The sequence below is a fragment of the Gracilinanus agilis genome, chromosome 2 (genome assembly GCF_016433145.1).
Source record: "Gracilinanus agilis isolate LMUSP501 chromosome 2, AgileGrace, whole genome shotgun sequence".
In the NCBI taxonomy this organism is placed as follows: domain Eukaryota; kingdom Metazoa; phylum Chordata; class Mammalia; order Didelphimorphia; family Didelphidae; genus Gracilinanus; species Gracilinanus agilis.
The window spans coordinates 215900660-215926518 of NC_058131.1; the positions used below are offsets into that span (position 1 = coordinate 215900660).

General features: G+C 35.0%; 1 protein-coding gene across 1 annotated transcript in view; it reads right to left on the minus strand.

Moving 5' to 3' along the window:
• Positions 1–25859, minus strand: part of CDH13 (cadherin 13) — a 1311104-nt gene that overhangs the window by 673816 nt on the left and 611429 nt on the right. The window contains exon 6 of the mRNA XM_044659579.1: positions 24784–24936. Coding sequence (XP_044515514.1) covers positions 24784–24936 — 153 coding nt within the window. The remainder of the gene's footprint in view (positions 1–24783; positions 24937–25859) is intronic.

Consider the following 25859-nt stretch of genomic DNA (forward strand, 5'->3'; position numbering starts at 1 on the left):
GTTGGGGCTTTCCAAAGATTACACAGAGAGCAAGTGGCAGCTTTGGGACATAAACCTAAGTCTTCCAACTGCAGATATATAGTGATCTTTCACCTGAACCACAGTGCCTCTAAACTTTCATTTTATAGAGGGGGGACACAGAGGCCAAGCTAGCTTAAATGATTTGCCCAAAGGCACAGAGGTAGCATCAGAGGCAGGATTTAAATCCTAATCCTTTGAGTGAAGAGTTTGTGTTCTTTTCATCTGACTAGTTTTCTTCCTTGAACCTCTCCTGGGGAGGCAGGCAATTGTATTTCTGGTGTCCTTGAAAAAGAACTCCTCCTGGGTGAAGTTAAGTTTGGATTTATTTCACAACTTCTTTCTCCACCCTATATACATTGTCTTCCCCATAAGTAACCAAATTCTTTATGGACAAGGACTTACTTTTGTAAATGTATCTACACTGTTTAACACAGTGCTTGGCACATAGTAAGCCTTTAATGAATGCTTTTTATTTAATTATTCATTTCATAGGAACAACAACTTGCTTAAGTAAGTGACCATAGGAAAAGCACCAGGAAGGTACGATGCAAAGTTTATTTTTTCCCATATGTCATTCTTTCCCTATCTTTCTCATCTCAGTGTGTTCCTGTAATGTATCTCCTAAATTGTTTGCTGATTCACTTACCCCTCAAATAGTGAAGGCATTTAAAAGAATATCTGCTGAGATTGAACTTCCATTCCTGGCCAGAACTTCATAGTTTGTTGTAAATAATGTATCAGTTATGTCAAGTCCTCATTTTAAATGGACTACAGATATTTTTTTTAAGTCATACAATGTATGACCCAAAGCTGAAATTGTAACTCTCCTTGACCTCAGCGAGTTCACATTCTGCTAGTCAAAGATAAAAAAGAAAAAGAATAATGAAACTCCAAGGCAAAAATAGAACAATTAAATTCTTCTAGCCCAGATCAATTATATCTCAACATTCTGCAAGCATTTAGAAATTTGGAAAATGATTGTTTATAAGAAAGAAGTGACCACTGATTATATCTGAGGAATAATGGAGATATATTTTTTATCTACACACCAAAAATAAATAAATAAAAAGTAAATGTAACAACATTCTAAAAATCAAATAGGTCTTGATTGTAGAGAAATTAAATAATGCCCCAAACCACAATTTCATGGAGGTAGAAGATCTTCAACTGTTATATATTACATGTTTTTAGATTTTTTTCAATGTATCAATCAGTTGTGCTAATTTTTCCCTCCTTTCTAAAAAATACTATTTTTCGTACAGTATGGCTCTCTAGGAAAAGAAAAAAGAGGGACATGGGAGATAACTCTCATGATGTAAGAAATATATCAATAAAAATTATTTTAAAAAATCTTAAAGACAGCATGTGTTTATCATGAAAGGGTCTCAAAGATCTTGTCTTACTAAATTCCATTTCCTTTGCTGATAGCTTTGCATTCTTGGTAGATAAGAAAAGTGTGAACACAGATGGAAAGATAAGGTCTAGATGATAGTATAGTTAAAAAGATCAAGAACTGATAGAATGATGGTTTCCAAAATGTATTGATTAATAGCATGATATCAGCTTGGAATAATGTCTATAAAAAGTCCCCCAGGGTTCTTGACTGCTTAGAATTTTTATTAATAATGTGGATAAAGGGATGGGATGCCTATCAGATTTGGGGAAAACACAAATATTGGAGAGATAATAATGCACTGAGAATCCAGATTAGGAAAAGTTCCATAAATAGTATGGATTGAATATGATGAATAATAATGAGTAGAACTGAATCTACTAAGGTATTGAAATCTTTGCAGACAAATTTAAAGCATGAGGGTTGGAAAGTGGACTACTGGTTAGCAATAGTATTATTTAAGAATTTCTGCTTTCACCAAGATCAGGTCAAAATGGGTATATGATTTAGATATAAAAGAATGAACCCAGAAGTAAATTAGGGGAACATAGAAAAATCTGCCTGGCAGATTTATGGAGAAAGGAAGAATTTATGACCAAACAAGAGATAGAGAGCATTATAATACATAAAATTAATAACCTTGATTATATTATATTAAAAAGCTTTTGTTCAAACAAAACCAATGTGATCAGTTTTAGAAGGGAAACATACTGGGGGGGGGGAGGGAAATTTCATAACAAATTTCTCTGAAAATGCCTAATTTCTCAAATCTATGGAGAACCAAGTCAAATTTATAAGAATTCAAGTTATTTCCGAAGTGGAAAATGATTAAAAGATATGAATAAGCAATTTTCATATGAAGAAATTAAAGCTATCAATAATCATATGAAAAATATTCTAAATTACTCTTCATTAAAGAAATGGAAATTAAAACAGTGCTGAGCTACCACCTCATAACTACCATATTAGCCAATATGACAATAAAGGAAACTGATAAATGTTGGAAGGGATGTGAAAAAATTGGAATATTAATACATTATTTGTGGAGTTGTGAAATGATTCAACCATTCTGTAGGGCCATTTGGAACTATGCCAAATGGACCATTAAACTGGACATACCCTTTGGTCCTTTGATACCACTACTTGAATCTGTATCCCAAAGAGCTACTAACAAAAAAGGGGAAAGGAAATAGTTGTACAAAAATATTTATAGCAGCTATTTTCAGGGTAGCAAAGAATTGGAAATTGAAGAAATGTCCATTATTTGGGAAATGACTGAACAAATAGTGGTGCATGTTTTTGATGGAATGCTATTGTACTACAAGAAATAATAAGCAGGTTGATTTCAGAAAAAGCTGGAAAGATCTACATGAACTGAAGCATAGAGAAATAAGCAGAACCAGGAGAACATTGCCCAAAGTAACAGCAATACTGTATGATGATTAATGATCAATCAACAGCTACTCTCAGCAATGCAATGATCTGGGTCAATTCTGACTTATAAGGAATGTTATCCACTTCAAGAGAAAGAACTATTAGAGCTGGAAGAAGATCAAAGTATACTATCTTTCCTGTTAGTATATTTATAGTTTTATCTTGGGCTTTTGTTTTTGTTTCAGTGTGCTTTTACAAAAATGACTAATATGGAAGTTGTTTTGCATGATAATACATGTATGGCCGAGATCAAATTGCTCATAGTGGGAAAATAAAGCATTTCTTAGTTAAAAAAAATAAATTTGGCTTTCATGGGAATCAATGGAGACTTTCTAAAAAATTGAAGCCTTCCAAATAAAACTAAATATGAAGCAAGGAAGTCCATTTTTACCACTATTATTCAATATTGAATAGAATAATTGAATAGAAATGCTAGCGATAGCAATAAAAGAAGAAAAATAAGTTGACAGGATAAAAATAGGAAATGAAGAAACAAAACTATTATTCTTTGCAGCCGATATGAAGGTATGCTTACATAATCCTTGAGAATCAACTAAAAAACTAATGAAACAATTAACAATGTCAGCAATTTGCAGGAGGTCAAATAAGTGCACATAAATCATCAGCATTTCCATGTTCTACCATCAAAACTCAGCAGGGGGGGCAGCTGGGTAGCTCAGTGGATTGAGAGCCAGGCCTAGAGACGGGAGGTCCTAGGTTCAAATCTGGCCTCAGACACTTCCCAGCTGTGTGACCCTGGGCAAGTCACTTGACCCCCATTGCCTACCCTTACCACTCTTCCACCTATAAGTCAATGCACAGAAATTAATGGTTTAAAATAAAAAAAAAAAAAAAAAAAAAACTCAGCAGGATGAGACAGATATACTTCATTAAAAAAACCTTCAAACAATATAAAATGTGTGAAAGTCTACCTACCAAGACAAATCTGGGGATTATGGGAATATAATTATAAAACAGTCATCAAATAAATAAACACAGTTTTAAACAACTAGAGAAATAGTGATTGCTCATGGGTAAGCTGAGCCAATGTAAAAAAAAAAAAATGACAATTCTATCCAAGTTATTTACTTATTCAATGCCATGACAATCAAACTACCAAAAGTTATTTTATAAAGCTAGAAAAAATAGTAACAAAATTTATCTGGAAGAAAAAAGGGTCTGTAATTAAGGGAATTAATTAAAAAATGTTAACAATGGCAATCTAGTAATTCAGGATTACAAAGTGGTAATCATCAAAATGATCTGGTACTAGCTTAGCCATAGAGTGGTAGACCATGGAATAGATTAGGTACTACGAAAATTTATATATATATATGCTGTTATTTCAATATAAGAGTCCAGGATAAAAAAAGAATTCCCATGTCAGGGTACTGGATCAGTCTGATGACTTTTGCATTCCATTATTCTTAGGAACACCTAGGAATGTTCCCCATCCCACCCCTCCATTCTCAGAAAACCTAGTTAACTGATAGTTTCCTCCTGCCCACTTGATCCTATTACCTGTGAGAGTGGGAAGAAGTTGAGAGTCTTAATGAACAACCTCCTCACTAACTTCACCAATCAGACATGTCTTGGGATTTCCTAGGGAGGGGCTGCCAAACTGGACACAGAGATCTACCTAAAAGTCCTTCAAGGTCTTTGGTCATCAAGAGGGTCACTGACCTACCAATTTGCTGGTTGTATGCTAGCATAATAAATAAATTTATATTTTTACCCTCATACCAGTCTCTTGCATATTTTAACCTTTACAGTTTACAATGTACAGTAGTAAATGACCATAGTTATTTATTGTTTGATAAACTCAAAGATCCCCGTTTTGGAAGAAAGAATTCAACATTTGACAAAAATTGCTGGGAAAACTGGAAAGCAGTTTGACTGAAATTAGGCAGTGACTAACATCTTACAAAATACACTTGTTAGAATATAATCTCCTTGAGGGCAAGGACTATTTTACTTTTTTCTTTGTATCTTCTTCATCTGGCATCGTGCTTATTGTTTACTGAATTTAATTCAATTGATCGAAATATTTCTTTAAATAAGTGAGTGAAATCCTCTAGGAAAAACATTTATTAAATAATCACGAGTTCCAAGTGATCATTATATCCTCAGACACTTACAAGCATGTTGACCCTGGGCAAGTCATTTAACCCTGTTTGCTTCATTTTCTGCATCTGTGAAATGAGCTGGAGAAGGAAATGGCAAACCACTCCATTTTTTTTTTTTTTGCCAAGAAAACATGAAATGGGGTCACACAGAATCAGACACAAATGGAAGATGACAGAACAACAACATTCTAAGTACTGTGTTAAGTGTTAGGGACACCAAAATAGAAGCAAAGTTGTATCTGCCATCAATGATCTTACATATTAATGGAAATCAATCAATTAATTTTGAAAATCAATCAAAAGGAGAGTAGTGACATATAGAGGAGTAGTAACAAGGTCATCTGGGAAGTGTTACAGATGGTAAATTTGAAGAAAGGGCAGGCCATGAGCAAGTGCTTTCCAGGGACAATGGTAGTGTTGATTTGATTACAGTTCTCAGAATATAATGTATTTCAGAATTATATAAGTAATGCACATTTTAATTAGATGATGAAAATAATTCATATCAGTTTATCTCCTCTTCAGGATATCATTTTATCTTTTAAAAGTTCATGTCACATAAGTATGAGAATTTTTTAAATGTGTAATCAGGAGAAAGGGAAAAAAAGAAAATATCTTCATCATACTGTAGCATATTCTATGGAAAATGCTCAGGGTATATGCTTCAACATCTAGTATTTAAAGTATGTTGGTGGCATTGTATAATCAATAGTTAAATTTTTGGTTTCTGAATAATAACTACATAGCATGTAATAAAAATAACCTTGCAATAAATTATCTGCAACTGACAGTGCCAGACAAATGAAAAGGTCTCTGTGTGCTTTATTTGTCTCTTGGGAAGAAGAAAATGTAAGTATATTTTCTACCATCACAAAAGCTTAATGTAGTGAGTCAACGCTGAACATTGCTAGTCCTTTCCTTGGATTTCCTACATGGAATAAGGCTGTATAACACATAATTCAGAGTCTAAATTAAATGTTCAGTGTCCTCCCCATGTCCTCAGTTATATGTTGTTTTCCTTTTTTTTTTTTTATTTTTATTTTTTGCCTCTTTTTATTTTTCCAAGGGGCCAGATTCAGCGAATACTTCTCTTTCTGCATTTTGATCTCCAGGATTTAACTACTTTTATTAGAAAAAAGACATGAGAACATGAGCCCAGATGGATATGCATCAGATCACAGACAACAATGAACAAAAGAGATGCTTAAGAGTGAACTGACTTGGGCACCAATCCTGGAATCAGTTTCTAATTATATGACTTTAATTAGATTTAATGAAATCTACAAGGCATTTAAAGCAACAAAACCAACAAAGTCCCTCCTTTCACTGAGCTTACATTCTTCAGAGAAGATATAACATGTAGGAATTACATGAGAAGTAATACTAAAATATTTTTTAAAAGAGAGTACCAGTAACTGGGGAAGATGTATTGAACCAGAAACCCCTCTCTAATAAGTGTTAGCTGAGCTCTGCTTTTTATAGGTTCATAGAAATGTAACCCAATGAACTGAAATGATTTTCCTAAAGCCGCACAGGTGTCAGAATTTAAACCCATGCCTTCTGATTATAAATTCAGCACACTTTCCATTGTGTCATGATAACTATATAAAAGCAACCTATGAAACTGAGGGGAGGAGAGGGTACACTGCAGACAGGGGAAACTATTTTTACAAAGATGTACAGATCAGAAAAGGGTAGCTATATGGTTCCGTGGATAGAGTATTGGGCCTGGAGTCAGAAGAGTACCTGAATTCAAATCTGGTCTCAGACCTTTACTAGCTATGTGAACCTGGGCAATGTCACTAAACCCTGTTTGCCTCAGTTTCCTCATCTGCAAGATGACCTGGAGAAAGAAATGGAAAATCACCCAACAGTTTTGTTAAGAAATCATCAAATGGGTTTACGAAGAGTTGGGCATGACTGAAATGATTGAACAATGTCAACAACACAGATCAGAAAGAGTCCTTAAACAATGCTCTTCCCCTCTTTTGTCAATTTAAAATCACTAAAGTTTGATGTTGTTCAGTTATTTCAGTTGTGTCTGACTCTTTCTGGCCCCATTTGGTTTGTTTTTGTTTTTGTTTTGTCAGGGATACTATATTGGTTTGACATTTCCTTCTTCAGTTCATTTTATGGATGAAAACCTGAGGCAAATGGGATTAAGTGACTTACCTTGGGTCACACAGCTAGTAAGTGTCTTTGACTGATTTGGAATTCATGGAGATGAGTCTTCCTGGTTCTATGCCTAGCACTCAATCCACTATATCACCAAGCCTCCCTCATTCAGGGATTATATGTTATTATTACTGCGGATGGAGAAAATATATCCTTTCCCTAAAGGAGCTCCAGTGTCAGGGGACCCAGGAAATCTATGAGAAATGGTGATGACAGAGACCCGGGAAAGTACAGTCAGTTGGATCACAGACTGCCTGGTTCAAAAGTGAAATGATATATCTTTAGTTAGGATTAGCTCTACACTTTCTGGCAATAACTTTTGTATCACAAATTCCATTCCATCTTTCTTGGTCCTTTATAAAGAGAGAACTATAGTTTACTATGTACCATACAACATTATGTGATAAAATATAAGATTCTAATTATTTAGGAAACATGTATTATAATTTTCAGCTCAATGTTAACCTTGTTTTTGCTTTCTGCTTACAATCCCACCCAAACACAAATCTGTATTTCGGGGGGTTGGAGGGGAAGGAGAGGTTACGGGTAGTAGAGTGTTCCTATGTTCGTTTTCCCCTTATATCTCTATTTCTTTAACTTCTGTTGAAATGAAAGTAGAATGAGGCATGTACATGGGGTTGCATTTCTTCCTATCTGATTTAGAATTGGGATTGAGGAGAAGACAAGTTAGAAGATAGTTTAGATTGGGGAGAAGACATCTCAAGGAACCCAAAGATATGTCTCCTCAGGAGTAAACTTTCCATACGTAGGATATTATAACACTCATGGTCCCCCAAAATACCACTCCTACTCACTACCTTGACTGCTGGGTCATATTCCCATGCTGTTTGTATTTCCTACTGAGAAATAATAGCTAGAATTTAGATGGTATTTTAAAGCTTACCAAATTCTTAATAAATATTTTCTCCTTTTTCCCTCCCCCAAACTCTGAGAGATAGATGTTATTATTATCCCTATAATCTACAAATAGAGTGAAATTGTGGCACATAGAAATTAAGTGACTTACTTAGTGTCACACAGCTTAAGTTCATGACTTACTCTAGGTACACAAATCCAGATACATCACTGTACCAACTAGATGCCTGCAGGAGACTATTTGAGACATGCAAGTTTGGGAATTTACAAATTTCTATGCAATTTTCTAAAATGATAACAACATGGGTTAAAAAAATAGGAAGGATCATCTAAGAAATAGTTCCATGATATGGTCCATCACAGTACTGCAGCAAGTCTATGGTCCTTCACTTTCAATTTGTTATTAATTTTGATAGGTACAGTAGCTATTGCTCTAATTAATAGAGTACCCACCTCAGAGTATATCTTTAGGAAGCTGCTAGATAGGGCTATATTTTTATTTTAATAAGATTTTTTATTAGGTCCTACCGATAGTATCCACAGGAACCCATGCTACCGCATTAGATGGAATAGCAGCCTAGCAAATAAAGGATGCCTCAAAAGTCTTAGTGTAGGGTTACGTTTTGGTAGTTTAGACTTTTATGCCCCATAGTTAAGCTATGATACTTTAGAGTTGTTTTTCTTTTTTTTTTCCCCAAATCAGTGGTCCTGAAAAGAATAGAATTAAGTTTGTTTTGTCTATTCCCAGAACTAGGGCAAGTGGATTATCCAGAAGTGGAAGAGGTTGCCTTATTAATAATGAGTTCCCTGATTATCAATCAATCACGTAATCATTATGTGTCTACTATGTGCCTGGCATTATGTTAGTCCCTGGGATATAAGTACAAAGAATAAAACAACTTGTATTCAGAAGGTTATTACACTCTAGTGGAGGAAAACATAGACGCACACAACCACAAATATATGTGGGTATGCACATATATATGATAATATATACAGAGTGTCTGTACATTTATACAATATATTTAGCATTTTAAACTTATTATATGCAATTAACATAATATAATGCTTATACCATAATAAAAACGACTAAATAATTCTATATACAAACCAGTTAAATATGAAGGAACTTTGGAATGAGAGTACTAGCAGATGGCAGTATTAGGAAAGCTTTCATACAGAAAATTATGTCTAGGACAAATCATAGTCTTAGCCAGATACTTGAATAGAGGTAAGGAGAGAATATATTCCAAGCATATAGGAAGACCAAGGGAAAAGACCAGAGATAGGAGATGGGAGATAGAATGTATTGCTTACTATGAAAAAGAGAGATACATTTTGCTGAGTTGTAGAATGTGGGGGGTAGAGAAATATCTAATGGTTTGCTCTATGCAGTGAAATCTCTTCCTTGGCTATCATCATCACTTCCTCCCCAACAGTACTCTGAACTCCACCCTTGGGTCCCTCAATTCTGTTAGGACCCAGGCCTATAGTCTTCCACCCCTCAAGTGATCTACTTTCCTCCCTCCTTTCCAGCTCTGCTTCATGTGACACCTTTTGCTCCTTGAGGGCAAGGCCTATCCAGCTTCCTTGCATTTTTTGCCCTAGCACTAAGTACTTAAATAAATGGCAAAAGGGTGCCAAAACTGTTCATTGAGTAGGGGAATCAGATGCTCAGATTTATGATTAGCAAAAATTACTTTGGCAGCAGTATGTAGGATAGAGTGGCCCAGGGAGAGGTTTTAGGCAAGGAGAGATATTAGGTGGTTGTTGCAATATGCTAGAGAAGAGACGATGAGGACCTGAACTAAGGTGGTAACTGTTCAAATGAAGAAAACAGACCAGATATGAGAAATTTCATGAAGTTAGAGACTGAAAAAAAAAAATTGGCAACTGATCACGTGTATGGTGAGAGTCAGAAACTAGATGACCACTAATTAAGAACATTGGAAATGATATTACTGCTTTAGACAGAGATTAGAATAAATGATTTGTGAACATCTCTAAAGTTTAGAGATCCTATGATCTTATAAACTTATAACCAAGTTATAACCAGGACTTGTGTTCAAGACTTCTTCTAAATCTGCTAGTATTTTTACTACGATATGGAGTAGGGGTGGAATTTAAGGGATAGAAAAAGAGCTGGCCAAGGATTCTGACTTTTATTAAGTACAATTAGTCAATATTTATTTATGGAGCAAGTGATGGGAATGTCATTCTATTCCAAGGTTTCTGATAAGTCTCTGTTAGGTTAAAACTATATTTAGAGTTATACACATGATGAAAAAGAATCCCCTTTTCATTTCTCCTTACTACTCTTTAGTTTCCTCTTCTGTAAAATAAAGGGATTGGACTCACTGATACTGAAAATTCTCCATAACAAAAAGCTTAAATACTGACCTTTGGGTCAGAGTTTATATATCAGACAGAGAGATGGAGACAGAGACAGAGGGAGAGACAGAGAGAGACAACAGACAGAGAGAGAGAGATGGATGGATTATGTGTGTGAATACACACACATTTCCCCAAAGGGACACCTCTTTAAGTTTCCACCTAATTCTGGTACCCCCAAATCAAGATCAGGGTAACAAGCTCCCATTTAATTTTAGGATGGAATGGAGGCCTCTAGTGCTACAAAATTTTAGTATAGGATGACCTTCAAAATCAAAGAACATTATATTTCTATAATTTAGTTTCCAAATTTTGCCTTAGAGAACATGGGTTTTTTAATTTTAGACCTTTGTTTAATTAGAATACTGCTTCTCCAGTTCACCCCAATGTCATCATAGCTTGAAGGTCTATTTCTGCCTAAGCACTGGCGACTTCTCATCTCATAAATAGTAGCCAATGATTTCCTCGTTTGAGACATAGGTCTGGTAAAAGGGAAATCTCTCCTAGCATGTAAATGAACTGTCTGAGGGGTACTAGAACAGTTATCTGTGTGTGCCACTACTTACATGAAATCCATCAAACAAAATTTTGAGCTTGGAGAGGGGGGGCAAAAAAAAAAAAAGATGATGGAAATTATCTCTCAGCACCTGATACCTCATTGTGAGAAAAGATAAGCTTCCTTCCTCAAAAAGAACTTATAATGGATCCTAATCAAAGTACTCTAACCCACCTTGTTAGATAAACAGCTTTTAAAAGGACATAGAGAAAACCTTTAAAGCATTACCTAAAAGCAAAGGATTATAAAAGTAAATATTTACATTGGCCTGGAGTTTAACAATCTGAATGTAAAAGAACAGTTGTATATACTATACTTTTCCCATAAGTCATCAAAGAAACATTGCTTTTGGTGTGGTCATTTGAGACCCAGTAGATTATTTCAATTTTGTAAATTAAATTGAAAATTATTCTTAACTATTTATCAAAAATATGTGTTTATTTTAATTAGGTTTATGTGATTATGACATTTACTCAAACAATGAACTTACTGTGGACATGTATGACTGCAAAAGAAGGTAGGAAATTTTTTAGTGAGAAGGAATAAAGAGATGGAAAACATAAGGGATTTAATGAGAAATGACAATTATTCAATTTTCAAATGGATCTGTGATCTAATTGATCCAGGTATCCCCTCCATTAATCCAAATAGTAATCCATCTGTATTTGCTCAGTCTATGTCCATTCATTCCTATATATTCACTATGAAAGTATATCCAATTTTTCCTGGGAAAGGGAGCATATTCCTTGAATTCTCTTGACAATTTAACACTCCACAGATACCAATGGACCACACATGTTCTCAGTTATTCTTGCCTCTACTCCTTTTATTTTTCTGTTGTTCAAAATTACTTCCTTGGAATGTATTGTAGCCAAATCACACCTACCATATACCTCTCCATGGGCCTTTGAGTGATCCTCAGCTTCAATACTTTAATGAGGACAACATTCCTGATTTCACAACCATGTATCACCAAGAAGGTTCCCATTAGCAACAATAGCCCACACTTGAAGACTGTTTTAAGGTTTCTAAAGTGCTTTACACATAGTAATCCTTTTTAATCTGTTTTGAACTTAACAAAACCCAAGAGGGAAGTGATAGTACCACACCCATTTTACAGATAAAGAAAATGAAACTGGAGAGCTTAAATTTCTTGCTCTTGTAACATGGAAAATGACAGGGTGTAATTCCTGCAAGATACAGGATCAAGCCTCACCCAGAATTCCAGGGGACCCTCCTGGAGAACTCTGGGTGAGGGGACAGTTGGAAAGGAGTTAAACGGTTGATTCCTGGGGGGATCCCCTGTAATTCTGGGTGAGGCTTGCAGGAATTCCACCCTGCCATTTTCCATGTTACACTCTGTGTTCAACAAGCAGAAACTATCTGACATAGGCATTTAACCTTCTTCTTGATTCTTGATTCCATGTCCAAACTGTCACTTTGTCACTTTTCTACTTAATTCATTGAGAAAATCCTTTTGGACTTTTGGATGGACAAAAACAAGAATTACAATAAATGACTGGTTTTAATCCATACCAGTGAGGGAACAACACCATAACAAAAGTATCTGACTACTTTACCATGAATCTGATTATTTAGCTTTAATTAATTTGTCTTTGGACCAATGGGTCTAATGAACCCTAACAAAGCATATTTGAATACGAGTGAATGGATACCTAGCATAGGACTTTATTTACTGTTTATTTTGTTTTGTTTTAACTTCTTGCTATAACTAAGTTTTCAAGAACAGCTGTGTAGAGGAAAGTGAGGAAGGACTCCATAGGAGTTGAGTTCTAAATACTTTTTCATGTTATATTTAACCAATTCTATTTTTAAAACATATCTTTTTAGAGTGTCGGCAGTGGGCAGACCCAGCTCAGTGGTTGTCTTCACAATTCTGTCAGAAAATTGCAGCTTCACCCGAACTACGTCTAATAGCACAGTTGGTCCCATATTCTTGGTATGGGAAAATGTTCTCAGCTAGGTCTGCCTGACAAGTTATGCTAACTTTTATATAGTCTTAATATTTCTAGCTCCATACTTGTTCCCGGGTGACATTATATTTGTAGTATTGGCTATGATGAACTGTTTTCTCCTTCAATCTATTTCCAAGTTGATAAAGACTACAAGCTTTATTTGGGCTAGCAGCAGCAGAGAAAGTATCAGGATAAGCTATGAAAATAGTCTCTAGTCCTTAGGAGAGATTATGTCTCACTTTGGTTGAAATTCTAAAATGGTCATTGTTGCCAGGGAGTTTTGATCAAGTATCATTAGTCCTAGATGGCCTTACAGTTCTCTCCTTACTCTGATCTTGGATGATTTTGAATCTGGGGCTTTTAAACTACATATTTTCAGGTAAATAAAAAAGAAGCACAACTTCTTTGTAGGGATGCTCAATACACGTAAGAAATACCACCACCACCACCACCACCACAACAACAACAACAGCCCTGCTTCATTATTCAGGTGGGCCATGTAGTTGCTTTCTTTAACATCCTTTTAAGTTCCAGGTGTGTGTCTGTATGTGTGTACATTTAGATTAATCTTCCTTCTCCTTTGCATCTTATGTCCAGATTTCAAAACTTACTGATTTTACTTGTTTTCCCTCTATTTCCTTCATCTTTCCATCCTCATACCATTATTGTAATTCAAATACTCCTCACCTCAAGCCTGCACTATTAACCCTAGATCCTTAACTGGCCTTTCTTTTTCCAGTCTCTTCTCTCCACTCTTCTCCCCATATAGGTCACAAGGGAATATTCCTGAAACATAGATCTGACCATGTCAATTTCCTAACCCAAAATATCTCACATCTCCCTATTACTCATATGAGGGAATTCAAACACCTCAGATTGGCATTTAAAACCTCCAGGATATGGTACCAACTTTTGTTTCCATTTTTAATATAGATTATTCTCATTAATTTGTTCACCACTTACTCTGATGAAATGAGCCTATTAGCTGTTCCCCAAATTCAATATGCCTTCCTTTATCTCCATGCCTTTGTCCTCCTAGATCTGGAACATACTTCCTCCTTAACTGCCTCTTACAATGCCTAAATTTCCCACAAGAACAATGCACATTGTTGATCTGATCATGCCATTCTATTGACTATTTTGTGAATTCCTCCTCTTGTGAAAAGGTCTGATTTTACTCATCCACTTAATTCTTTCCGGCTCTTGAAGCCATCAGGAAAAAAAAAAAAAGCGATTTTGATGAACTTGTAAAAATGCTCAGAGCAATTCTGACTGTGCTGTGAACATAAGCATGATTTATAGGGAAAAAAAGGTGAGTTGATAAAGGGAAGGAGAAACTAAACCACTTTTCAGGTTCTCCTGCATCAGATCTTTGCAATGTGATTTTATTACTTGGTTTGAAGTGAATCCCAAATCAATAGTTACAACCATACTCAAACAGAAGAACAGAGCATCCTAATGTCAGAAAGAAATAATTTTTTAACTGTCCTACCATCATTCTCTTGACTCCCTACCTTTGGATTTACATAATGATAAAATGTTAGTTCTGGAACCTTAAAGGTAACTTAATCTACTAGCCTCATTTATATATTAAACCAGGGACAACAGAGATGAACTGAGTTGCTCAAGGTCACATAGCTAAAAAGTAATAGGATCCAGATATTTTGACTCTAAGGACTTGAGGACTCTTCTCTACTTCATGCATCCAATGAGAATTTCTAAATAATCTTGATCAGTTCAATATTCCTGTGCTCTAGGGAATTATCTATAAAACTTCAGAAAAATTGATGATGAACATTGTTTTCAGCTATATGATTGTCTAGTGGTTATTGCCTGATAATTCTCCAAGAATCCAAATATCACTTACTTTTCACACATATAAAATCTCCAGTTTCTTGAGGTAATCATTCTTTCCCCAATAGTCAATTTTACAAGTCAATAGACTGGTCAGTAAACATTGGCCTCTGTTGCCAAGACAAGGTCTTGATGATGCTACATCTTCTTCCCATTTGTGTAATGGAAAAATATAGCTTTGAATACAGGCCTAGAATCCCTTTTTGATGTAACTAATGGCAGTAGTATGATGTATAAGGCTCTAAATACCTCCTAGCCTAAGAGGACAGAGTGCTTTTCAAAATCCTCACTTGAATATTCCCTTTTTGATGATGCAGTTAGTGAAAGTTAAGCTTTGCAGAAAGCTATTTCCCTGGCACTGGTAAAACTAGGACAGTTCTCACTTTGTTTCTGTTAATGAAGGTATAGATTTATGTTGCAGCCCTCAGCTATTACACTGGAATGATGACAAGATTTTTCTCTGCCTAAATAAAGAGCATCATAAAATGTTGCTGCTGCCATTTGTTATTGATTTTTCAACTCTTCTTTTTAGATTCCCAGGAAATGTCAGTGCATGAGGGACCCTGTCATGGAAAGTCTTTTAATCAACAATATGAATTTAGATATGATGGGTTACTTATCAAAGGGGTAGATTACATGAAATTTGGAGGGAGAGCTAACATATTGGAAGGAAAACTTGGGATCCAAAATAGACTTGGGCTACAATGGACAAGAATGAACATAAAAGAACTGATTAAGCATGAATATAAAGTTGTTCATTTGGGTTTAAAAAGTCAACTACGAAGTTCAAAAAGAAGGCAATTATATTAAATAATAATTCTTATTTTAAAAATCTCAGTTTTAATATAGGATAAATCTAATGTGACCTAAAAGTTTGGTATGGCCAACAAAGAAGGCAATGTGTTTAGGTGTACATAGAAGCATAATGATGAGAGCAAGAGGGGTGAAAATTCTGTTGTAGTTGGCCTATGCAGAGGAAATATATAGTGAATAACAGTAATATTTTTAGTACTTTAAATTGTTATTACAAAAATATAACAGTGGAGAAAAATTCTTCTGGGATTAAATTTTTTTTTCAATTCCCAGTTTATGAGATAATGAAGCAAATTCAGATTATCTAATGAATCATGGGTTGTGGAAATTACATGACATACTAATGAAGTATGCAAACACTTAGAATCTGGCTCTGACTTAAACACCAGGAATTTAGTATCCTTTATAAACTTGAAAACCAGAAATCCCCACAAAACAAATACAAATTCTCAAGTCTTTGAGAATTCAAAAGATAAGCTGCATTTTTACTGGAACATCATGACAGAAAGAATTATTTTCCACAACTGTCCAGAAAGAACACTGACCCATCAAAATTTAAGAATTCTTTTAATAGAGGTCAACATATCAAACATGATATAATCTATAAACATGACAACTCTGAAAATAAAAAAATCTAATTTTGGGGGAAATTATGAGATATATCATTCCTATTATGCTATATGCTACTGGTTTTTGTCTAAAAGATTTTAGTCATTTAACAAGTACTTATCAAGTATTTACTATATGCCAACTTACCTACTAATCATAAAGGATAACAAAAAATCCAAAATAGATCTCTGGCTCTCAATAAGTATGCAATCTAGGGGAGGAGACAACATATAAACAAGCACAAACAGATAAAATGATATAGTACAATCAGAAGGTAATCTCAGAGGGAAGGTAAGGGCAATAAATAGGGGAAGGCTATAGGAAACAAGGAAGGAAAAAAATATACTGATGTTGAGATTTGAAGTGAGTCTTGAAGGAAATCAAGGAAGCCAAGAAGCAGAAGTGTAAAGGGAAAGAATTTCAGCAGTATGAGACAAGTAGTAAAAAGGCAGAGTTAGGCAATGAAGTATCATTTTGTCATGTGGGAGGAGCATCAAGAATTCCAGTGTTGCTGGATCATAGATAAAATGTAGGGGAGTAAAGTATAAGAAGAATGGACAAGTAGAAAGGTGCCAATTTATGAAGGGATTTAAATATAAAAAGTTGAACCTGTAGGTAATAGGTAGCTGTTTATTTATAATGAAATTATCTGATTACGTCTATTCTAGATCTAAGAAAATCACATTTTAATGAATGGAAAATGGATAGCAGTGAGAGAGAAGAGGTAGGGAAACCAATGAGACAGAGAGGTGGCACAGTGGGTGAGACATATTGGGCATCAAAGCAGAAAAAAATAAATTCAAATATGAACTAAGACACTTGTTACATGTTCTTAGGCAACCCACTGAACATCTCAGTTTCCTTAAGTGTAAAATAGAATTAATGGATTGTAGTGAGGATCAAATGAGATAATTCATAATATACTTAGCAAAGTGCCTCGGACTTAGCAGGTACTTTATAAATGCTTGTTCCTTCTCCATAGTCACCCTTATTCTCTAAAGGTACCTTTTAAAAATGACATTGATGAAATGGATAAGAGTCAAAAGAGAATAACAAGGATAGTGAGAGACCTTGGGATCATGATTTCTGAAGACCTGGGAATGCTAATCCTGGAGTAAAGAAGACACTATATCTCTAGTAAAGTATTTGCATAGCTATAATGCAGAATTAAATCCTATTTGGCTGTATAGGGTTGGATTTGGATAGAACAGGTAGAAAAAAATAGAAGTCAAAGGGAAATATAGTCATGGAAATCAGAAATTCCTATTCGATCTCCAAAAATAGAATGGGTTTCTTTATAAAGTAGTGAGTATTTCGTCATGAAAAGCAAAGAAGGCAGACATTAAAAAGTATACTACCACTCATTTTGGATTAAGAATTTTTGTTTTTGTTGGGAAACTTCAATATATTACATCAAGCTGACCTTTAGATGGTAAGATATCTTATTTTTATGAAAGAATAGGTCTAGGTATCCTTTTGTACGTAAAGAGCACATACTAGATATTTTATGACTTTTATAACTTCCTCATTTGGAAAATGAGCCAAACATTATAAGAATTAAGTAACTGTGTCTAAAGTACAAAAAGATAATTATATGTTGGAAAATTACTTTTAGCTTCTTGATCAAATTTACCTAATTGTAATCATTTTGCAATTAATTGAAAATTATAGATTAATAATGAAAACTGACATTTATATTGTGCTTTAAGGTACATTATGTACATTATTAACTCATTTGAGTTTAACAACAACCTTATTAGGTGAGGTTTATAGGTTGTATGTTTCCCATTTTACTGGTGAGGCTTACAAAAATTAGTTAAATTAGTGAATAGATGAAAAAAATGAATGACTAGAAATGCATTTATTAAGTTCTTCTCCTATACAAAGTATTAAACTAAGCATTGAGGATACAGATTTTTAAAAATGAGTGTGCTCCTATTCTTGAGGAATGTGTGTTCAAATAAGGGAGACAACTTTTTATAGAGCAGGGGTGACCAGAGTAGAGAGGTTTCACTAGAATTGTGAATTGGTCAAGAGGAAAATCAATTGATACAAACTTCCCAGAAGAGATTTTAGAACTGCTTTGATTATTGTGCATAGAACATAACATAGAATGTAGAGGCTGAAGGGAATGTGAAAGGGTAGGAAGTCAAATTGCAAGATCACCAATGTGAAGAACAAGATGCTATAGGGTCTGGAGCTGACCACATATAGTGGACTAGGCTAGTTTGCACTCATTTACTCACCAATCAAGAGAGCAGAATTCTAAGATAAGAATTTCAAAAGTCAAAGGGATTAACTGCCTTCCAGAATTGGGAGTATGATTTCTGAAGCTCCAGAATGAAAAGAATACTTAGTTTTGATCATATAACTAGTAAATATTAGAAGTGCGATTTGAACCAAGTCTTCCTGACTCCAAAGCCAAGGTATTATCCATTTACTACACTATGCTTTAGGAAAGAAGAGACAGAAATGTCAAATGAGGTCCATGATACTCTGGAGAGGTCCTAAACAGATTAAGATGAAGTTGGGACATATTTAACAAAACAAAACAAAATAAACCTACAATATGACATAGATAATATTATACTGTAAATTAAGTCAATATGCTGTAACAGAGATCCCTATGTATGGATCAGTGGACCCAATTTCTTTCTGAGTTTGACAATAGTTTAAGGCAAATATTCTTAACATTGGATCTATGACATATTTTTCTACATATTCTCATAACTCTATGTCCTTTGTAATTCATTTTGTTTTATGTATCCTCAAACTTTCATGGGTTCCTGAAACAAGAAAGGCTCAACACTCCTGATATAGGGTGACTCCAGGTTTGGTGCTCTATTCATGATGCTATACTGTCCCTATGTAAGAGTATTAGAGTTACAGTTGTAGCTATATTTCTAAAGCAAACCGATGGGAAACAGCAGAAACATCCTCTACATAGACTAGAGACTCCAAGATTAAATAGTGAAGTGCTTATGTTAATGAGTTGAGTTTTTAAAATATATTTTCCTGGCCTCAAGTACAGAGATAGCTTTGCCCAATGGACCAAGTACAGAATCAGTAGGGCTACCTAATCCCAGTTGTGTGGATGACTTCAGAATGTCATTTGCCTCATTTATCCTGACTGTCAGGCCTCAGTTTCACCAGCTGTACTAAAAGATAGAGAAGCTTCACTGCAACATGAAATGCTGAGCACATTCTGAGTGCCAAAAGAAAAACTGTCAGATACTGATGTTTTGGCTCACCAGTCCAGAGAAAAGGCTGAATCCAAATCCCAAGTCACTCATAATAAAAGATGCATCAAAAATACCAGCCATCCACTCACTTATTTCTTGAGTGGATTGTCTCTGCTTTGGTGTTTTCAAAGGAATTGGCATTTGCACTAAGGGAAGGCTTGTTAAAGGGCCCATTTTCAGGTGTTAACTGATAATAACCCAGCCAACCAATAAGTGGTCTCAGTTTGTGTCTGCCTAAAGACACAGGAATCATTGTGGGGAGTAAAATGCTCTGTGTCACAGAGATAAAAGTACCTCTTCCTAACACAACATCTAATAGCAATGGGAAGCCTGTGAAGCACTTCTGGAAGAGTATATAGAAAAGGCGAAGTCTCAATATCGATACAGTTCTAAGTATTTGAAGAAACATGACATAAAAAGGCTTTGTGAATATTTACCAAATGGCCAGACAATGGAGACCTGAATTTAGTATCAAGACCATAGGAAAGTTATTTAGTTCATCAGAACCTCAGTTTCCATATATGTAAAACAATGATCAGAGTATTTTAAAAACTGAAATTTTAGAATGCTATAGAAATAATTTTTCACCGATCCTAAACAGCTCTCTAAGACTTTAATTTCCAGAACAATTATTGATCCACATAGGTAGTAGAACTTTCAACAAAGAGGGGTTCTCTTCATAAATGAAATCACAAATCTAGTAAAGTATCTATCAATTTCATTCTCCTGAAGGCCAATTGAAGAGGTTGTCCCTATACATCAGTTTTAGTGATTCAAATGAATCTCATTGACTGTTGTTCAAAAGAAAGGAGGAGAGGGGCAGCTACATGGCTCAGTAGACAGAGAGTCAGACCTGGAGATGGGAAGTCCAGGGTTCAAATCTGGCCTCAGATAGTATGAATGACTGAGTATCATTTTACCTCCACTAATATACAAATGAAACATGGAGGACGGGTCAGTATAATATAATCACCTTCATCTATAAAATTTAATAATAACATTTTGTTCATTTCCTATATTTTCCATTTTTTTATTTCCCCACTCCAGGACCAGGAATGATAGAATTCAAGGCTACATCCTACAATGGTATTTTAATGACTAATAAAATGATAAATGCAAAGTCTATTTCCATAAATGATAGATTTTTAGTCTTCTCAAAACTTCTGGGAGATAAGTGGAGGGAAAGGGAATGGGAAGGGAAAAGGCATAAGTGTTTATTAAGTGACTACTATGTGCCACCCACTGTGCTAAGTGTCTTACAAATATTATCTCTTTTGAGCAGTATAGGATCTGACCTATAAGAAATAACTGCAAGCAATGAATGGAAAAGTAAATTCTCATGGCAAGTTCTGACTTGATGACACAAGTTGTCTACTTGGTTTGGAATTCTGTGTCTACTTCTCTGCATGCTCTAGAGAAAAAGGCAACAAGATCACTGCCTCCAAACAAAATACATCTCTGATACTTTCTCCACTTCTCCCATAAATGCCCAGTGTTTAATCTATTTCTGTATTGTTCCTGCTGTACGTACTAACCCAATCAAACCAACAAAAACTTCCACTACCCCTGACCCTATCCTATATAATCCTATCCAATTCCTTCCTTTCTTCCCTTTCTCATTCTTCTGCCTAACTCCCTATCCCCCCCTCCCCACTTTGGCAAATATGGAGGCTAGCAGATTATACTCATTCTGTGATGAAACCATTACCACCTGCTAATATTTTTATAGAATTTTATAAACTTGGCCATTCATGAATCATTTACAGTACTTTATTCCAATGAAGAGTTCACAAATCACTCAAATGCTGGCAAAAGGCATAATAATGAGTAATATTTCAAGGAGCTTTGCATTAATATGTCAGCTCCCAATTCTGTGAGACCTAAATTATTTTTCCAGGTGCCACTGTAGGCCAGGCAGCTGTAGAAGCACATTTCCTTTTTTTTTTTTTTTTGGTTGGGAGTAGTGGAGGTGGGAGAGGAAGACTAGAAAGTGATAAGGAATGTGTGGATCTGAAAGGACAGGGATAAGGTAAATTAACTAACCAATTAAACTCCATGCCTTGCACCAATGAGCCAAGTTGTTAGTGAGCTTGGAAGCATAGAAAAAAAGATGAGGAAATAGGAATTTATAGAAATGATTGTCAGTTTCTTGGCTAGAAGCAAGTGGATACTAAATAGTTCATCTTGATAATCTTAAAATATACACATATAGGCATGTGTGTGCATGTACATATATATTTTTTCCTCGAATAATTTCTTATCAAAAATATCCCAAAGAAATTTAAATTCAGGCAGTTTACATGTTAGATTTAGAAAGAAAAAAATAACATCATTAACTAGGGGCTCACATATGCTTAGCATTAGTAATAATATCCCACCCCCCAAAAAGTTAACAATTCTCATTTTGCTTTGGAATCTATTAATTTGAAATTATAGCAGGGAAAACTGAGGCAGAGACTATTGGAGAGTAATCTATATGCCAATGTTTCTGGTCATTTCTGTACATTCCTTTTGTTTTCTTTCAGAGAGAGGTCTCTTGCTGACCACAAAAGAAACCTCTAAAATAACTCACAGAATTCCCAGTGCTCAACAGATCGGAAGTTAACCAAAATTCCATTTTTTTTTTTAAAAATTTGCACAAAAGAGAATTAATTAGAAGAGATGTACTAGTGTTTCCAGAGTCAAAAAGTGGGGTAGCAAAGGCTAGAATCATCAGAAGATAGCCTGGAGCTGGGATAGCCAAGAGTTCAGTCATGACCACTCTATCTCTTGCTTGGGGTAGATCTAATCACTGCATGAATTCAGGCCAGAGAGGGAGTAACCTAAGGCTTGGATCAGTCCCCTGTCACCACATGAATTTCTGACTCTCTTCTGAAGGCTCCTTTGTTCACTCTCAGAAGTTGTAAAACTCAGAAGTTTTCTTCAAAATTTGACTCTGAAACACCAAGGGAAATTCAGTGGATAACAAAGCAAGCATATTTCAGGCCATCAGAAAATTCAGATCTTCTAAAGATTGCTACTACTCTGATCTAGTTAACAAATCTGCACTATTCATTGGTAGTAGCCTGCTAGTCTATGGATGAGGTTCCAGATCCTTACCTTCCATTTCAAATCTTTTTGCCAGCCTATGAGAAAATCAAAGAATTTCCCATTAGCTCCTTGCGATGGTCCACCCAATCATGAATCTTGTCTTTAAATTTGGTACAGTATAAGAGTCTATGTTTTCCAAGACTTCAGATGTTATCCAAATGATCTCTACATCAGCCACTAGACCAACTGTATGTAGGACGTATCTTTAAATTTATTTATCCCTTACAGTGTGTAATATTTCAATCTATATCAACACTTGAAATAATAGCCATCTTGGGCAACTCTAGTCCAAACACTTCCCTTGGTCAAGTGAAGAAAAAATCTGATAAATGAATAATGATGTAAATAAGTCAGGTATTTATATATGTTAATAGGCTATAGAACTGCAAGAGGCATTTGAGATCATCTAGGCCCATCCATTGATTTTAAATGATATTTTATTTTTAATCATCAAAAATTTATCATCTCACCCTCCTAATTCCACCACCCCCAACAAAAGAAAAGTGAGAGTTTATCTTAAAATTAGAGGTAAGGAATTGAAAACCAAAATGTTCAAGTGATTCTTAAGAACAGTAAGCATCAAATCTAGGATTTGAACTCATTTTTTTTACTCTAAAAGTTATGTATTTTTCTTATCACTAAGTATTTATTTTCATCATGATTTATTTTATTCTTCTCAGTCTATTTCATTAGTTATACCATTCAGTTTCTCTTTCTCTCAGGTGAATCATATTAGTCACACTAGAATTCTATTCAACATCATATACCCAAGAAGTCCTCTCTTTCCCAACTCAATAAGTTCTCTCCCTTTCATTCTTAAAGAAATTCTTGAAATCTCATGGCCACTATCTAGACAGTTGCAACTATTTGAAAGAAGGTTTCATTTGAAAAATTGAAAAATGGGACAATGGCCTTGTGAAATGAATACTATATTTGCAGTCAGAGAACTGGGGTTCTAAATCTAGCCTTGCCACTTAATACTTATATGATCTTGAGTAAATAATTCATTCTTTGTGGGCCTCATTTTCCTCATCTGTTCACAAGACTGTAAAAAAAATTTGAAGTTCTTTTCTATCTCTAAATATATTATCCTATTGTCTGTGAACATTTATTAAGAGAAACCAAAGCCGGGACAGTGAATGATAACCATCAAAATTCTGATGGCATTGGGAAGAAAATTAAAGTTAAATATTTTCTGATACCAAAAAAAAGAAATCATCATCATCATAATGACCTAGTTCTTTTATCCTTGGTATCCAGTTAACACAGCCATAAGATCCAACTTAATGAAGCAATTGTTTAAAAGATTAGAGATACATGGAAAGATAAGGAGAATCAAAGAAAGTGGTCTCCTGATGGCTTCTATTACGATGACTCAGAATTTGCAGATTTAAGTTCACTCTGGGTTCCCACCAATTTCAGCTAGACTAATGGGTTCTTTCTGGTACCTCTGATACTTTGTTTTCTGTATATTTCAGACAGAGATCAATCTGTCTCATGTGCCAATGTGCTTTCTGTCCATCACCTTGATATTATCAAATCTGAGCATTGGAAGAGACTTCTTTTGCAAAGCACAATACAGTATTTATAGCCTAAAGCAACATGGCTGCCCAACTCCTACCAGAACCTCAAGTGTAATGTATAGAAAATGGTCAGCCATGGAACATGGGACTCAAAAATCTTCTATTGCAAATGACTCTCTGTCCCTCCATAGATCAACATTAAAACAGATAGTTTCACTGGAATGAATGGTACATGCCACTGCAAAATTGAATGCCAATTTAAATTAGTCTTGAGAGGTAGGAGGGCTGCATACTCAATATGCCTGTGGAGGGAAAACATGAGAACCAACACAAGCTAATTGGGGTCCATGACAGGGACTGGAGGAGCTCAGAATATCTATTGTCAGAGTGGGGAGTAGGAGAGAAAGAGTTGTATTGAATGAATCAAGGAGGCATAGAACAGATGTGACCTGCTGAGTCCATCATATGAATGATTTTATGTGGATACTAAGACCACTCTAAATCCTGATCCTCATTTTAAACATTTGAGTTATTATTTATAGGGATAGTGCAAAACAAATCCTATGTCCCATCCTGTTTCCTAATCCCCTTAGAGACAGAAATCCTATAACAACAGGTTTGGTGAGAAACAATAAAATTCAAAACCTAATTACAAAGTAGTTTGGAAACACAGCTCTTTAGTAAAGGAAGGCACTGGAACTTACCTGATAAGTAGCCATCATTTCTCTATCCAAGGTGCGCATTACTGAGACACTGCCTGTATTTTCATTGATCCTGAAAATGCCTTTGGGATCTTGATCCACACCTTTTCCAGAAAGTTTGAATTTGGATCCTTCTGGTCGGTCATTATCCACAACCTGTGTCACAGAAGCAAGACAAAATAAAATAAACGATGAATTTGGATACATCTGAAAATGAATACCACATCTCATTAAATCATAGTTTCTAATTTCAGATCATACACATAATTTAGAGGATGATTAGACAAGAAATTAACAACATAACCCTGGTCTTCCAAGTCCTGTATGTCCTGGAGCTGTAGTCTACAGACTCAAGTATCCTGTCTTGAGTAACAAAATGAACAAAATGAATACAAATGTGTCTAGACTTCTAAACTACTAGATAGATGTAGACTACTGGCCAAATATCAGGCCATGCTTCACAACCCTTCTAGTCATCTAAAACAGCTGCCACTCATATTCATACCTCTCCTCTGTTCCCTGCTTCTCATCTCTTGCCTTGGACAAAGAGATCAAATCAATAAGTCTGGAAAGATCTACATGAATTGATACAACGTGAAGTGGGCAGAACCAATAGAACATTGTAAAAAATAAAAGGAATACTGTATGATTAATAATTGTGAATGACTTAGCTATTTTTAGATATCTAAGAGAAATATAGAAAAGACTATGAAGTCTGAATGCAGACTGAAATATGCTATATTTCACATCCTTCCTTCATCTTTTTTTGTCTGAGCTCTCTTCTACAAAATTAGTAATATGGAAAAATATTTTACCTTATTACACATGTAAAATCTATATTTAATTGCTTGCATCTCAGGGAAGGGGAGGGAAATGAGAGAGGAAAGATAGATGCAGGTAGGGAAGGGGAGAATTTGACTCAAAATTAAAAAAAACAACAACAAAGGTTATACAAATAATATAATTCTTTCTGGAAAGAGTCTCTTATTTAACAACTGTTTTAAACAAGTCTCTGTCATTATTCTACAGATCAAAACTCTTCCCCAGCCATCACTCCTCCTTATATAGTCATTGTTTTC